Raw genomic sequence first — 15,708 nt, 5'->3', positions numbered from 1 at the left:
GGAGTGACTTCTCTTTTGGAAAATTATAGGGAGAAGTGCTCACTCAAGGCACTACAATGTTTGGTTTTTACGATAATATACAGAGCTATATGTATCTCTTTTTTTATATTGTTCAATTCATACCCGAGTATACAATTAAAGTAACAGTTCAAATTCAAAGCTGTTTAACTGTATCATATCTAGTTGCAATATTATATTAGTTCCTCTGTGAAAATAAAGTAAGAAACTTCCAGGTTTTTACTGGCCCTTCAAAATTGAGAAGAAATGACCTCTTGAAATCGTAGTAATATGTTTACACTATAAAAACATCTACATTATATCAACATTTATTAATGATATAGAAAATTACTGTCACATGTTATTGGATTTTGACATGAAAATTTGTGAACTAAAAGTAATTTTGAGTTTCTGTATAAAATATTTCCTGCTTTTTCTTTCTGTTCCATATATCTTTTTGGTTTTCAATTCTAGTGTTTATATTTGTTATGTATTTGATCGGCAAACCCGGAATTACCCTTATCCGCACCGGAATCTGATCCGGTATTATAATTGTCTTCATTTCCTGTTTATGGCATCCATTGTTTAGCAATGTTGTTTTGTCAGTCAGATACGATTTTACTCGGATTTACATAATACTTGATGGCGATTTTCGGTATAAAGCTAGCGGTTGAACAAAATGAACATCGCTGTCATGAATAATAAAGATGAAAATAAGTTTTGAGATCGTTTGGAAATTTTGGCAAAGTTAATTTTTATTTTCTTTCAAATCAAAAGTCCGTCGGGTGTAGCTAGTAACCAAAACGAAAGTCCGATTGCAATAGTGGAAGGTCACGGACCTCGGACCACCGCTAATTTGAACCCCTGGAATAGTAAAAGTCACACCACCCAAATTCAAACTTAATCTGTGTTTTGTGGTAATAAGCATTATGTATAAGTTTCATAATATTTGGTTGAGGCAAACTAAAGTTAGAGAACGGAAACCAATTTCTGGATGTACGAACGGATGGACAAGGGTAACACTTTAAAATGCCCCCTCCGGTGATGGCGGGGGCATAAAAATATCCAAACCTTGAGCTTCTAATTCTGTTTCATCCACAGCCTCCCATTTGGACTTGACAAACTTGGAGGCTGATGGTGTTGATGGCTGTGTATTAGGAGATTCAGCTTCTAATGGTTTTCCATCCAAATCATCTATCACTGTAAGGTAAAATTTATTTTCAATATGATGCATTGAATTTTTTTCATTTATCAGTGAAAAAAAACCCCTCTGAATAGTTAGTAATGGAAATCACATTTTTAAAATTTTCCTACACCTGTAAAAGTTTATACAATGCTGTGTTCAAGTTGTAAGCTGAACAACGGTAAGGAGAAGCAACTTTTACTTCAATGTTTGGAGTTTAATGGATATTTTGACATAGTATATAACTGCTCAGAGAGCATATCATCCATATTTTATATGGACCTTGAAATTGTACTGTACAATTATTTTCATAAATATCAATTTTCATAGAGGAATTGTTTCAAAGTTGGTCAATGGTTTTAATCAAATCAATTGAATATATGTATATTATTGACAACTTGTGGTCTTTACATGTGAATTACATCAAAAATAAATATGATCACAAAAAAGAAGGAATTGTCATTTACTGACAATTTATGTAACATTCTGTGGATGAACCCAGTCATGTTCTTGATCACAAACTGTCTTGAAGAAATTTAGTTATTCAGAGACTTATCATGAAACCTACTGGGTGTTAGCTTGTGTATTTGATATTCTGTACACAATCAATTATACTAAGTGTAAAAATGAAAGCAGGAAATTTATTTTGAGATTCATCCTGCATGTCAGGAGACTGGTCTTCTGAAATATTTTTTCCAGTTTAAAAAGGATATCAGAAGGATGGCCTAAATATCTGGACAGTTGACAAAAAGGGAAATAGTACTTACAAGGAGCACCATCAACATCTGAAGGGTCTCCTTCTAAATCATCTAATGGTTTACCATCTAAAGAATCATCTTTTATTTTACTGTCATCCAAAGGAGCACCATCTAAATCTTCTGGATCAGACTCAACTGCTTCAACCAAAGCCTACAATCATATTTTTTCCAGTTATGTACCATTTAATCACTAGTGCCATACAAAACTTTAGTTTGTGTTAAGAGGGTCGGGGTTGGTTATTATCATATTGCAACATATTTTTAACAGAATTTCATGACAAGTTAGTGTGCAATATTCTATCATATCACAATAGTGCAAATATAGCTTTGACCCACTCAGTGACAAAATATATTTTTACAGTTTTCTAAGCTTTGCTATACAATAAAAAGTTTATTGCCCATTGGGAAAAATTATCCCTTGAAGAATATATATTGCACTTGCAAACTCGTGCAATGAAAAAATTTAATTAGAACAATATTCATGCAATAATCCTATAGTATAGTATTAGTTAAAAGTAAATGACCATCATCATTAAACAAAGTTTTTTTAAACATTTTTCACGTCAAAGTGAGGTGCAATCTACGATAGACTATTTCATTTTTCTATATCAATTACACTTTCATTGCTAATGAATGTCATGTCACTGAAAACAATTTGAATGTTTTGTTATAAATAGACACCTGTTTATTTATATTTAATATATTTATGTAGTATGAAGTGACCACAATCTACAATAGTTAATACATTTTATATCACAGACTGGACCTTCATACTATTATATTGCATTCAAGACTGCTATAAAATGTTATTTTATTTACTGTGGACATGGGAGAGATTTTGGACATGCTAACAGTACTTATATATTTTATATCTATAAACGCTAAATTATTGAATATATTATCAATGATGCTTGGTTATCTTATTAGCATTTCATTTCTCATTATGTTGAATCATTGTTGTAAATAGTATCTTATGTTGCAAATTCTTGTTCTTAGTCATTTATTAAAATAATCAAAGCGCGAAAGCGCTGTAAAGGCAGTTAATTACAGGTTGTGTGTATTTTTAGTCCAGTTATATCATTATCTTGCATAGTACATTGTACTTATCAGAGGTGGCTTTCAGTATTTAAGATTTAGAGTTCTCTAATGATATTGAAAAAGTTTTATGAATGTCATATTCTGAGCACTATATGAAGGCGATTGTTCTCACTTGTTTATGAACTAGTGCATTATGTCCAGTTTGTACCTTTTTTATCTATGTTTATAGTCAAATACTGTTTAAAATAGTTTGGCATTTTCTTTTTAGTAATAAGTAAATGTTATCAACTGTATTTTATTCAACTTTGCAAATGTGGTTTGTTACTGGTAAGTACAATGTATGGATGATAGTTGTTTCATTGGCAATCATAACACATCTCCTTATTTATATAATGATCTATATTCAACGACCTCAGGTACAAAAAAAATGTATGTAACTAAACTATGATGGGAAACCTTTGACTTCTTTCTTTAATATAAACTTTTGATTTGGTACCATAGAACTATGTAGAATAAATGTACATTGCAAAATGTCAACTCTTTCAAAGACAATACTTTTTTTTAGAAACTATAACTCCAAGCAAAATTATATTTCCAAGTATAAAGTAATTTATGAATGAAACAAGAGTGCACACGCTGAAATGTCTCGCCTTCTTTACTAATCATTGATATTATGTTGATAGTCCTAAATATAAAGCTTTATTACAACTGTCACATAAACTTAACATTAACCAAGTAAACTAAACATTGACCAATGAACCAAGAAAATGAGGTCAAGGTCAGATGAACCATGCTAGGCAGGCATGTACAGCTAACAATTCTTCCATACAACAAATATAGTTGACCTATTGCTTATAGTTTAAGAAAAACAGACCAAAACACAAAAACTTAAAACTGAGCAATGAACCTTGAAAATGAGGTCAAGGTAAAAAAAAAAACTGCATGACTGACATATAGATCATAAAATATTTCCATACACCAAATATAGTTGAACTATTGCATATAGTATTAGAAAAAAAGACCAAAACTCAAAAACTTAACTTTGACCACTGAAACGTGAAAATGAGGTCAAGGTCAGATGACACCTGCCAGCTAGACATGTACACCTTACAATCATTCCATACACCAAATATAGTAGACCTATTGCATACAGTATAAGAAAAACAGACCAAAACACAAAAACTTAACTATAACCACTGAACCATGAAAATGAGGTCAAGATCAGATGACACCTTACAGTCCTTCCATACACCGAATATACTAGACCTATTGCTTATAGTATCTGAGATATGGACTTGACCACCAAAACTTAACCTTGTTCACTGATCCATGAAATGAGGTCGAGGTCAAGTGAAAACTGTCTGACAGGCATGAGGACCTTGCAAGGTATGCACATACCAAATATAGTTATCCTATTACTTATAATAAGAGAGAATTTAACATTACAAAAAATCTTAACTTTTTTTTCAAGTAGTCACTGAACCATGAAAATGAGGTCAAGGACATTGGACATGTGACTGACGGAAACTTCGTAACATGAGGCATCCATATACAAAGTATGAAGCATCCAGACCTTCCACCTTCTTAAATATAAAGCTTTTAAGAAGTTAGCTAACGCCGCCGCCGGATCACTATCCCTATGTCGAGCTTTCTGCGACAAAAGTCGCATGCTCGACAAAAAGGAGTTCTTAATTAAGTAATAAACTGATTCGCTGAGCGCAGCTGGATACACCCACAGAGGTCCAACCCTGAATAGTTGGGGCAAAAATGGACACAATATTCAAGCTTGATACAGGTCTGAATTTGGATTGTAATTAAATATTTGACATATTATAGTTTCTGAATAAATGTAGTCAAAGAACTTGAAATCGGTTATATGAATTGAATTTATATTCAATTAAAGATTTCTTGCTGTTGTGCAATACACTGTGCTGTTGCGCAATACTTAATAAATCTGTTGCCAGACTATAAACAAATAAAGTTCAATTTCTTCTCAATGTCATATTTGAAATTTATGAAAATCAATAGGGAGATTACATCAATAGCGATAAATAATTCACCAAAGTTTCATGCGAACTGCTTAAAGCATTTTTGAGTTGTTGTCCAAAAACTGGAAAATCCCCCCTTTTTTAATGAATAAAACCCCACAACTCAGAAATGTAAAATCTAAAATTTATAAAATTCTAAAGGGAGCTTACGGGTTGATAATTTAGTCTTAGATGCAAGATTTTTTTATCAGTTGTTTGTGGCTTTGAACTAGCTGTCAGTAAATGCGAGTACTCTCAGATCTGTACTTAGTGTCTTTTTGTTGTTTGGATGTACAACTACCCGGCCACGTCCACTTGTATTTGTATTTATCCATCTGATGAGTTAAGCCTCTTTCAACTGATTTTTATAGTTCGCTCTTATATTGTACTGTTACACCACTGTCCCAGGTTAGGGGGTGGGTTGGGATCCCGCCAACATGTTTAACCCCGCCACATTCTGTATGTACATGTATGTGCCTGTCCCAAGTCAGTGGTTGTCGTTTGTTTATGTGTTGCATATTTGTTATTCGTTCATTTTTTGTACATAAATTAGGCCGTTAGTTTTCTTGTTTCAATTGTTTTACATTGTCATTTCGGGGCCTTTTATAGCTCACTGTGCGGTATGTGCTTTGCTCATTGTTGAAGGCCGTACTGTGACCTATAGCTGTTAATTTCTGTGTCATTTGATCTCTTGTTGAGAGTTGTCTCATTGGCAATCATACCACATCTTCTTTTTTATATTTACATCAACAGATATAAACAATTCACCAAAGTCAAGGTGAGACAACAAAACTTAGTTGTAAGATCTCTGAAATTTTTTACACGGTACAAGTTTTTCTAATTGTTGGAGATTGTATGGTGACAGTAACACCTGTAACTGCTTAACCCATTTCTTATGCACTTTGGTTCGATAAACTCACTGAATATCATACCACATCTCCTTATTTTTATATGCATTACAATTTACATGTGCATGTAATTGTAAATAATATTTATATATATATATCAGAACAAACTTCATTGCGTCACTTTTATTTATGCATCCTTTGGCACAATACAAGTTCTAAAATTACACAACATAAAACAACTAAATGTTATTTCAGATGAAAGTTTTGTTTCAGTTCCATTCATAGGATTTATTAGAATTTTGTATGTTTTGCCAAGTCCAATAATTAGCTCTATGTGCACGTGTTAATTGGAGACTTTTCTATCCCGTATAAGAGTTTTGGAACTAATTCTGTTTTTTTTTTTGAAAAAAGTGAGCAAACAAATCTTGCACATTTAAACCTTTGTCTGCCATCACACTGTCACCTGGATCACATAATTGAACTATTCTACATCTTTCAACTATTTCACAGTCACTGGTACAACCAACATATGCATTAGAGACATAGTTGACTAAACCACCAGGTGTCGAACATACAAGTATTTTCAAAGTTTCTGTTTTTATATGATGAAAAGGTTGCCTGAGCTCTAGGAGCTTTAGGTTTTATCACGGGATATTCTGTGCTGTCAATAATAATCCAAGTTGTAGGAAACTTTAATTTGAAGTTGGATGGCGAAAAATACCTGACTTAACCACTAGATGGCCAAGTGTTAGCCTCACGCCACTGTTTAGACATAAAAACAATCCATGTTTACACAATATTCTTAACACTAGTTTCAATCTAGAATCTAGACAGTTCAAAGTTGGTTGTATAATGCATCAATTTCATCAAAGTCATAAAAAAACTGATTTTCAAATGACACCCTATCAATTTGAAAATATATGCATCTCAAACAATGAGCTGTTGGACCAAGTGTGATCAAAACAAATAAAAATTTAGTATACAACTCTACAACTCTAAACCGGTATAAAAATGCATGGCTGTGTCACGTGTCTTCATTTCAAAATTCTCTGCTGAAAATATAGGCATTGATGGTGTTTGCATAATTCCATCTGTGAAGCTCAACATTAGCTCGGCAGTTGGTGGTGGACAGTCATAAATCCTGTCTGCAGTATGAATTACTTATTCAGGAAAACCAACTTTACAATCAAAACTTTCCTCTAGATTTCTACTACAATATTCATCAAGTTTAGTTCTTTTGTTTTCACAGGAAACTGCCCTGATTTTTCTTTTTGCGGACGATTCAGTCTCTTGCTTGGTCCAGGAAAATAGGCTGGGATTGGCAGTAGACTTAAGTCTCTGTATGGTGGGTTTGTGCCCTGAAAAAGGTTATAAAACATTAGTTTTTTGATAATTAAATGAACTTCCATTAGCAATGCATACTTTGTATGGAAGCAAGTTAACTCGTACCATTGTAAACTCGTACCACGTAAACTCGTACCAAAAAAGTTAACTCGTACCAACGTAAACTCGTACCACTGGGAAGTCGTACCAATCAGAACTCGTACCACTGCAAACTCATACCATTAAAAATATATTCAAAAATACGAATGTTTTATGATTTTTTTTTTGGTAAACTAAATAAAAAAAGTTGAATTACTTGAATTTTATACTAGATTTTAATGAAAACTTAGACAAAAATACGAATGTTTTATGATTGTTTTTTTTTTAAGCTTTATACAAAAAATTAAAATATCTTTGAAATTTATACCAGATTTTAATGAAAACTTAGACAAAAATACGAATGTAATTTCTTAATTACCATGCTAATAAATATATTAAATTCCTTTGATTGTGTGATTATTAACTAATCAACTTGTTTTTTTTTATCTTTAACTAATCAACTTGTATAATCATGGTCATATTCTGCTGAAATGTGCTGAATATTGTATAAAAATAAATTTCATACTTTCTAACTGTTGGTCATAAACAATTTTAAACCTTTAAAACACAATCAATAAATTCTTTCATTAAATAAAATTCCTTTTAGAAACAATAGAAAAATACCCAAATCTATTCAATGTTACTGATTTGGAATGATTAAAAATTAAATCAAATAGTTGTCAGTAAAAGTTTAAAAAAGAGTCTATTCAAGGGAGACAACAAAGCCAATCTGCCACGGTTTTCTCTATCCAATTAGACAAGGAAAATTAGCTACAAATTGGTTATTGTAATTTCAAATTATATACATTTTACAGACTTAAGAGGTATTGAGTGAAATCAAAGTATATATTCATCATTAAACACCATTTGCATGCATTTAAATAAGTTGGTACGAGTTTACAATGGTATGAATTTACCGTGGTACAAGTTTTTGTTTAGTGGTACGAGTTGACATTGGTACGAGTTTACAATGGTACGAGATAACTATAATTCCTTTGTACTACCTGGCAAAATATTAACTAGATTTATTCATTACAATCTGGATAAAACTATGTTAGCCTGATTCAATGTACATCAAAATGTATGTTATGTAAATCCAAAGGACAAACAATGAGAGACATATGCAACAAACATACATTGTTTGTACCTAAATAACTATAATATAGATGAGAGCATGTCATTGTTTTGTTGGAAGCAAGTTAACTCGTACCATTGTAAACTCGTACCACGTAAACTCGTACCAAAAAAGTTAACTCGTACCAACGTAAACTCGTACCACTGGGAAGTCGTACCAATCAGAACTCGTACCACTGCAAACTCGTACCATTAAAAATATATTCAAAAATACGAATGTTTTATGATTTTTTTTTTTGGTAAACTAAATAAAAAAAGTTGAATTACTTGAATTTTATACTAGATTTTAATGAAAACTTAGACAAAAATACGAATGTTTTATGATTATTTTTTTTTTAAGCTTTATACAAAAAATTAAAATATCTTTGAATTTTATACAAGATTTTAATGAAAACTTAGACAAAAATACGAATGTAATTTCTTAATTACCATGCTAATAAATATATTAAATTCCTTTGATTGTGTGATTATTTGTTGATTATTAACTAATCAACTTGTTTAATCATATTAGCATGGTCATATTCTGCTAAAATGTGCTGTATATTGTATAAAAATAAATTTCTTACTTTCTAACTGTTGGTCATAAACAATTGTAAACCTTTAAAACACAATAAATAAATTCTTTCATTAAATAAAATTCCTTTTACAAACAATAGAAAAATACCCAAATCTATTCAATGTTACTGATTTTGGAATGATTAAAAATTAAATCAAATAGTTGTCAGTAAAAGTTTAAAAAAAGAGTCTATTCAAGGGAGACAACAAAGCCAATCTGCCACGGTAAGATATAAGACATAAGACATAAAGCTTTATTTAGAGTCGATATGTGCAAATACAAGTATAAAACATAAGCTCCAATTAGACAAGGAAAATTAGCTACAAATTGGTCATTGCAATTTCAAATTATATACATTTTACAGACTTAAGAGGTATTGAGTGAAATTAAAGTATATATTCATCATTAAACACCATTTGAATGCATTTAAATAAGTTGGTACGAGTTTACAATGGTATGAATTTACCGTGGTACGAGTTAGCAGTGGTACGAGTTTGCATTGGTACGAGTTTTTTTTTAGTGATACGAGTTGACATTGGTACGAGTTTACAATGGTACGAGATAACTATAATTCGTTTTGTTCCTGTTAACATTGTCATTGATATTTTTCAAGAAAGTCTATGAGACATAGCTTATGCATTCCTGTCATTACTACATTAGCATAATTACTGCTAAAATAATTCTCAGTATGATATACCTCTTGTAAGAAATCATTATAATTGTAGCAAGCACCAAAAAATCTCAAACAGATCACATTGAATCGTAATCCAAAAAATTATGACGTCTTGAATTAACCACCCCCTTTTATTCTAAAACGATAATTGCGGTTGTAAACAGACTTTGGTTTATTCGCATGGCGATTACATATATAACTATATATTTTAAAAAGAAAATAGAGTTTTACCATGAATAGTTTCCTGCACGTAGTCTTTTTCAGTAAAATGTGCCTTGCAAACAACAGCTGATTGAGATGGACTCCACGATTTCATCGTGTTCTCGTCCAATCTGCGTATGGGCCATTGCGTTGATCCAACTTTTCCTTCTTTTTAAGTCATTTGGAAATGCATGTCCTCCTCTTAAATGACATCCAGGTACACAACAACAAGTACTTGGCATCGTTAATTAAAAATGCAACTGTAATAGTTGCACAGTGCAGAAACCGGAAGTTGAAGTACAGGATCGGCTACAACGGCGGGAAGTACTAATGACAGGACGATTGCCCGGATAGTGACAGGACGATTGACCGGATGAGATATAAATAGTCATAACTTTTTTGTTATTCGGTAGATTTTTTTAATATTTGTAGACCTTAGAGATATTAAACTATATTTTATAAAAATAAAACAAAATAAGTGAAAAAAAATATTTTTGAGCAATTAAAATTGACCGGACGGATTTCACACTCGCCGATACACGCTATACATATATTCATTTGGTCGAAAACAAGTGTTAATATCTTTTTTGTTTTACAATATTTGTCGATGAAATTAAGGAATCTGTGAGAATAATAAATATATAATACGAAAATATAAACTTTATAGTAAACAAAAATGTTTTTCTGCAAAAAAAGTTGACCAGACGGTATTGACATTCGCCGATGTACGCGTTGATTATATTGAACTGATCGACAAAAAGTGTTTATATTTTTTTTGTTTTACAATATTTTTACATGAAACTAAGAAATCTACGAGATCAATTTATATATGATATGAAAATATAAATTTTATAGTAAAAAACATTGTTTTTCTTCAAAATAAGTTGACCGGACGGAACTAACATTTGCCGATATATGCCATGAATATATTGAACTGATCGACACAAGTGTTAATATCTTTTCCTTTTTTACAATATCTGTCCATAAAATTAAGGAATCTTGGAAATTAATAAATATATTATACGACATTTTAATCTTTATAGTAAAAAAAAATGTTTTCTGCAAAAAAAGTTGACCGGACGGAATTAACATTCGCCGATATATGCTTTAAATATATTGAACTGATCGACACAAGTGTTAATATCTCTTCTTTTTTCTATATCTGTCCATGAAATAAATGAATCTATGAGATTAATAAATATATTATACGAAAATAAAAACTTTATAGTAAAAACTTTGAGCCCAAAATGTTGATTTGAGTGAGTTCACCACGGCACACTAGAAGTACTTATATTTAATTAGATTAATCTAATTTTGACACTTGTCGTAATCACTAATCAAGCCAAATAACATGTCATTAAAGTTTTCACACCTGAGACATCAAATACATTTAATTGAATTACCTTATATAATCAGTTGGCAATTAGAATCCAATCAAAGAATAAAAATATCAAAATGGACAGTGGGTCAATTGTCTATATGTATACAGATGTATTACATCAAACAGAAATAGTAGATATTTTAATAAATCCTAAAACATCTCGTACATCGAATGTTCCCCCTTATAAGCCAAAGGCAAACGAAGTTTACTTGTTTCAAACTGGGGCAGAAGATTGGAAATGTGACCAATATCTGTGGATAAATAATGATACAAAATCAGTCACCATTGGTAATGATGTTCTTAAAAAACATTTTTACAAAATCCGATTACCAGGAACAACAGACAATACAAACGGTAGAAAAAGACCAGTTGGTTCTTTACAGTTTAAGAAAACTGCATATAGTTTCAAAAGTAACAAAAGCTTACTACTTGTGCATTGTGAGGGAGATGAAACGGTGTATGTACCCGTTGGCCATGGGAACAGCAAAAAGTCACATCCCCCTGAGTATACACGCACTGCTCCTTCTGTATTAAGAAAAATAGAACATGACATAAAGTCAGGTGACAAAACTGCTATGGATGTTTACAGGGAAAACATATCAAATGGTTCAGTTGCTGGTGAACACCAAGGAGTGTTAAATGCTAGAAATGTAAAACAAGTTGAGAACCTAGTAGGAAAGTCAATGAGGAAGAAAGACTGAGCAAAGACGATTTATATAACCTTTTGCTCTTGGCATATCACATGGATCCGTCCGGCCAACTTTTTTTGAAGAAAACATTTTTTTTTACTATAAAGTTTATATTTTCATATCATATATTTATTGATCTCCAAGATTCCTTAATTTCATGAAAAAATATTATAAAACAATAAAAATATTACACTTTTTGTCGATCAATTCAATATATTTAAAGCATATATCGGCGAATGTTAATTCCGTCCGGTCAAATTATTTTGAAGAAAAACAATTTATTTTACTATAAAATTTATATTTTCATATCATATATAAATTGATCTCACATATTTCTTAGTTTCATGTAAAAATATTGTAAAACAAAAAAAATATAAACACTTTTTGTCGATCAGTTCAATATAATCAACGCGTACATCGGCGAATGTCAATACCATCGGGTCAACTTTTTTTGCAGAAAAACATTTTTGTTTACTATAAAGTTTATATTTTCGTATTATATATTTATTATTCTCACAGATTCCTCAATTTCATCGACAAATATTGTAAAACAAAAGAGATATTAACACCTGTTGTCGACCAGTTGAATATATGTATAGCGTATATCGGCGAGTGTGAAATCCGTCCGGTCAACTTTATTTGCTCAAAAAAAATTTTTTTCATATATTTTATTTTATTTTCATAAAATATAGTTTAATATCTCTAAGGTCTACAAATATTAAAAAAATCTACCGAATAACAAAAAAGTTATGACTATTTATATCTCATCCGGTCAATCGTCCTGTCACTATCCGGGCAATCGTCCTGTCATTAGTGCAACCCTACAACGGCGCCACCTATTCAGGAACGATAATTTGCTACTTTATATAACTGCGAAATAACAATAATGTTAGACGGGTTCGCGTGCATAAACAGAAATGCGCTTTAAATTGTATAATATAATTCATGTTCAGTCGACCTTTAATTATTATATCAACGACTGAAATGATTTATAAACATCTAGATTGCAGATAACACTCGAAATTAACCCGACCTCTTTCCACATGGAATTCAAATAATTCTAGTTTGTCAATCGGTTGACTGCTTATAATGTAAAATACAAATATATCAAAAGTTTTTAAAACTAACAAAACACAATGATCGTTTCTCTATTTCCCAATGTAAATGAAATGAGACAAAAAACATTTTATACCACAATTAGATGAGGAGAGAATCAACATTTTCCGGATCTACTTGGAGCCTAATGACCCCCCATGTAGATAAGTTGGATATCGCGGAAAGAAATATTAACACGGCAACTAGAAAGGCATTAAAGCACTGCCTTTAAAAATCAAATTTATTAGAGCAAAACTTCAATGTAGAAAAGGATCATTTGTATGTAGGTCACATACCTTTGTGTTTGGTACAAGTCCAAGGAAAATATTTTGTAAGTTAATTAAGAAATCATTTGGATATACTGCCCAGTCTTCCCATGCCTGAAAACATCCCATTACTTTTTGCTGAAAATGAATAAAAAGAGATATTATTTCTATGTATTATCAATATCTTAATGTCATTAATTTGTGTTGTCAGATCAATAGCCAGTAACAAAAAAATGTTTTCCATAAATCACAATTTATTCAATTGTTCTCATAATTTCTTACTAATTTGATATTCAATTACATCAATATTTTTTCTTTATCAGTGTTTAAATAATTTTTTGACAAGGTATATAATGTATAAAAGGTCTGAAAAATCTTCACAAAAATCAAAACTCTAGGCATCCAATGTCAACACATGGAAGATAGCACATGGATAAATTTATTATCTTCAAATAGTGGTATTGCTTTCATGGAATCAAAGATCAAAGCACTCAAGTTGCTTTATTTATGCATTATACATAATCACATCTTTATAAATTAAAACTAGCTTACTTTAAACTGTTCAGCTTTCAATCTTCCATCGATATTTGAATAGGTTTCATGTACATCTTTAAATATCTCTTGAAGCTTTGTTTGAAAACTGTAAAGCAAAAAAAAGTTCATGTCACTGAACATTAGATACACTAGTGATAAACTTCTATCACATGCCTATTGGATGGATGCTTAAGATCCTGTTTTGTTCACATTTTAACATGCTAGCTCACAAGTAAACAGTCAGCTGGATGACACTGATAGCTGCATATATTATTGGAATTCAGTCCCAACAAGTCTTTCCTCTTATTCTTATATGCTGCAAGATTAGCACAGATGTGAGAACCATCAACTTAATACTCTTATATTAATTAATGGCTTCTGAACATCCAGTGGCAAATATTACATTCATATTTTAAGAAAGACAATACTCTTATATTCTGTAAGCATAATAGAGAAGCAGCAAATAACTTTGTACTGTATATGCATGATTTCTATGTCTAAAATCTAAATACATGTGTGTGTAAGCAATCAGTAAAAATTGTTTTAAACAATGATTTCAGTAATGATGCAAGGAAAATAGTTATGTCAAATTCACTACAATAGTTGACTTACTAAAATGTCTTGCCTGTAACAATAATAGACATCAAACTTAATTTATCTCTCAGGTGTGCATGTTCTATCATGTATAATTTCTTCGCTACACATTTTTCTTCAAATAACTTAAATGACCACAGAAAATGGGGCCAAGGCCATATTGACAGAGGATTGAAAGATAATCTTTTACAGATGGTGAATAAACTCAGGTAACCAGTTCATGATATAATACAATCTCAAGAAATTAAATCTGCCTTTTTAAAGTAATTCTAGCAGTTTCATATAAAAAACACATAGTTTCAATTTTTATGAAATTTCATACTTTTTTCTTAAAATCTCAGTGATGCAAAACCCTTTTTATCACAAAGTTTTGTTGATTAAACAGAACTTACCATTTCCTGAAAAATGAGGCATTAGGAACTTTAGCACTACTGTTAAATAGGATATCTGACACTAAAAATAATCTGGCAATCTGAAATAAAAAAAATTGTATTTCAATCAAGGCTTCCTAAACGGTCCTATTTGCCGGACAAATGTAAATTTATCGAACACTGTCCGACTGGGCCAAGCATGAAACAAATACTACGTAGGTTTGCCATTTCAACGTTCATGTGATTACGAAAAATCAACCATTTTGACTTGACCTTGTGCCTTAAACAGACACACTTTTCCGGTCATTAAAGTGACAGTACTCTATAAACAAGCCCTACTATAATCCCCTCTCATTACAATCAAGGTTAATTAAGTGTCTAACAGGTGAGATTTACCTGTGATCATCTGTGTCAGGTTAACTATTTGTGCTGGACATCGATCGATCTTTTTGAAAATTATTTTTTTATCTAATTTAAAAACATTCCTGGTCTAAATCTAACTACTTTTTAGCAGATTGAGACTATCAGAAAAATGTATTTAAATAGATAAGATCATAATTTACAAGCAACTATTTTGTACCAGACATTGATTGGTCTATTTATTTAAAAGTTATATTTAGATTACAGCGGTTTGCATCTAATCCATTTAGTCAAAAAGATTTAGATTACTGTGGATTCATTTTTATTCGTGGTATACCAATTTTCGTGGGTTTCGTGGGTCACAGCGAACCACGAATTTATGAATTCAACGAAGAATAATCTTGAGAAATGTGTATGGAGTCGGATGTTTATTTCCGGTTATGTTATGTAGTTCTAGTATAGTGTTGACTAGCGATAAACATTGTAACATAACATGAGTTTTTATTGAAAGAAGATACAAGTATTTTGGTTAAATCAATAATAAATATATCGAATATCAGTGATAATTTACATTTTAAAAT

General features: G+C 31.1%; 1 protein-coding gene and 1 long non-coding RNA gene across 3 annotated transcripts in view; both read right to left on the bottom strand.

Moving 5' to 3' along the window:
• The window catches only part of LOC127737810 (U2 snRNP-associated SURP motif-containing protein-like), a 56,128-nt gene that overhangs the window by 8,581 nt on the left and 31,839 nt on the right, over nt 1-15,708 (bottom strand). For both annotated transcript variants that reach the window (XM_052248744.1, XM_052248743.1), the window contains exons 15-19: nt 14,789-14,868; nt 13,821-13,908; nt 13,299-13,406; nt 1,948-2,089; nt 1,069-1,197 (exon numbers count right to left, since the gene is read on the bottom strand). In XM_052248744.1, the coding sequence (XP_052104704.1) occupies nt 1,069-1,197; nt 1,948-2,089; nt 13,299-13,406; nt 13,821-13,908; nt 14,789-14,868 (547 nt within the window). The remainder of the gene's footprint in view (nt 1-1,068; nt 1,198-1,947; nt 2,090-13,298; nt 13,407-13,820; nt 13,909-14,788; nt 14,869-15,708) is intronic.
• LOC127737818 (uncharacterized) lies at nt 6,020-10,144 on the bottom strand. Its single transcript, XR_007999826.1, has 2 exons — nt 9,868-10,144; nt 6,020-7,209 (listed from the first exon to the last, which is right to left on the bottom strand). It is a non-coding gene; the product is annotated as an uncharacterized LOC127737818 (long non-coding RNA).

The sequence above is a fragment of the Mytilus californianus genome, unplaced genomic scaffold (genome assembly GCF_021869535.1).
Source record: "Mytilus californianus isolate M0D057914Y unplaced genomic scaffold, xbMytCali1.0.p SCAF_4, whole genome shotgun sequence".
NCBI classification, from domain to species: domain Eukaryota; kingdom Metazoa; phylum Mollusca; class Bivalvia; order Mytilida; family Mytilidae; genus Mytilus; species Mytilus californianus.
Note: the sequence above shows the minus strand (reverse complement) of the source record. Positions and strands in the feature narration are given on the sequence as shown.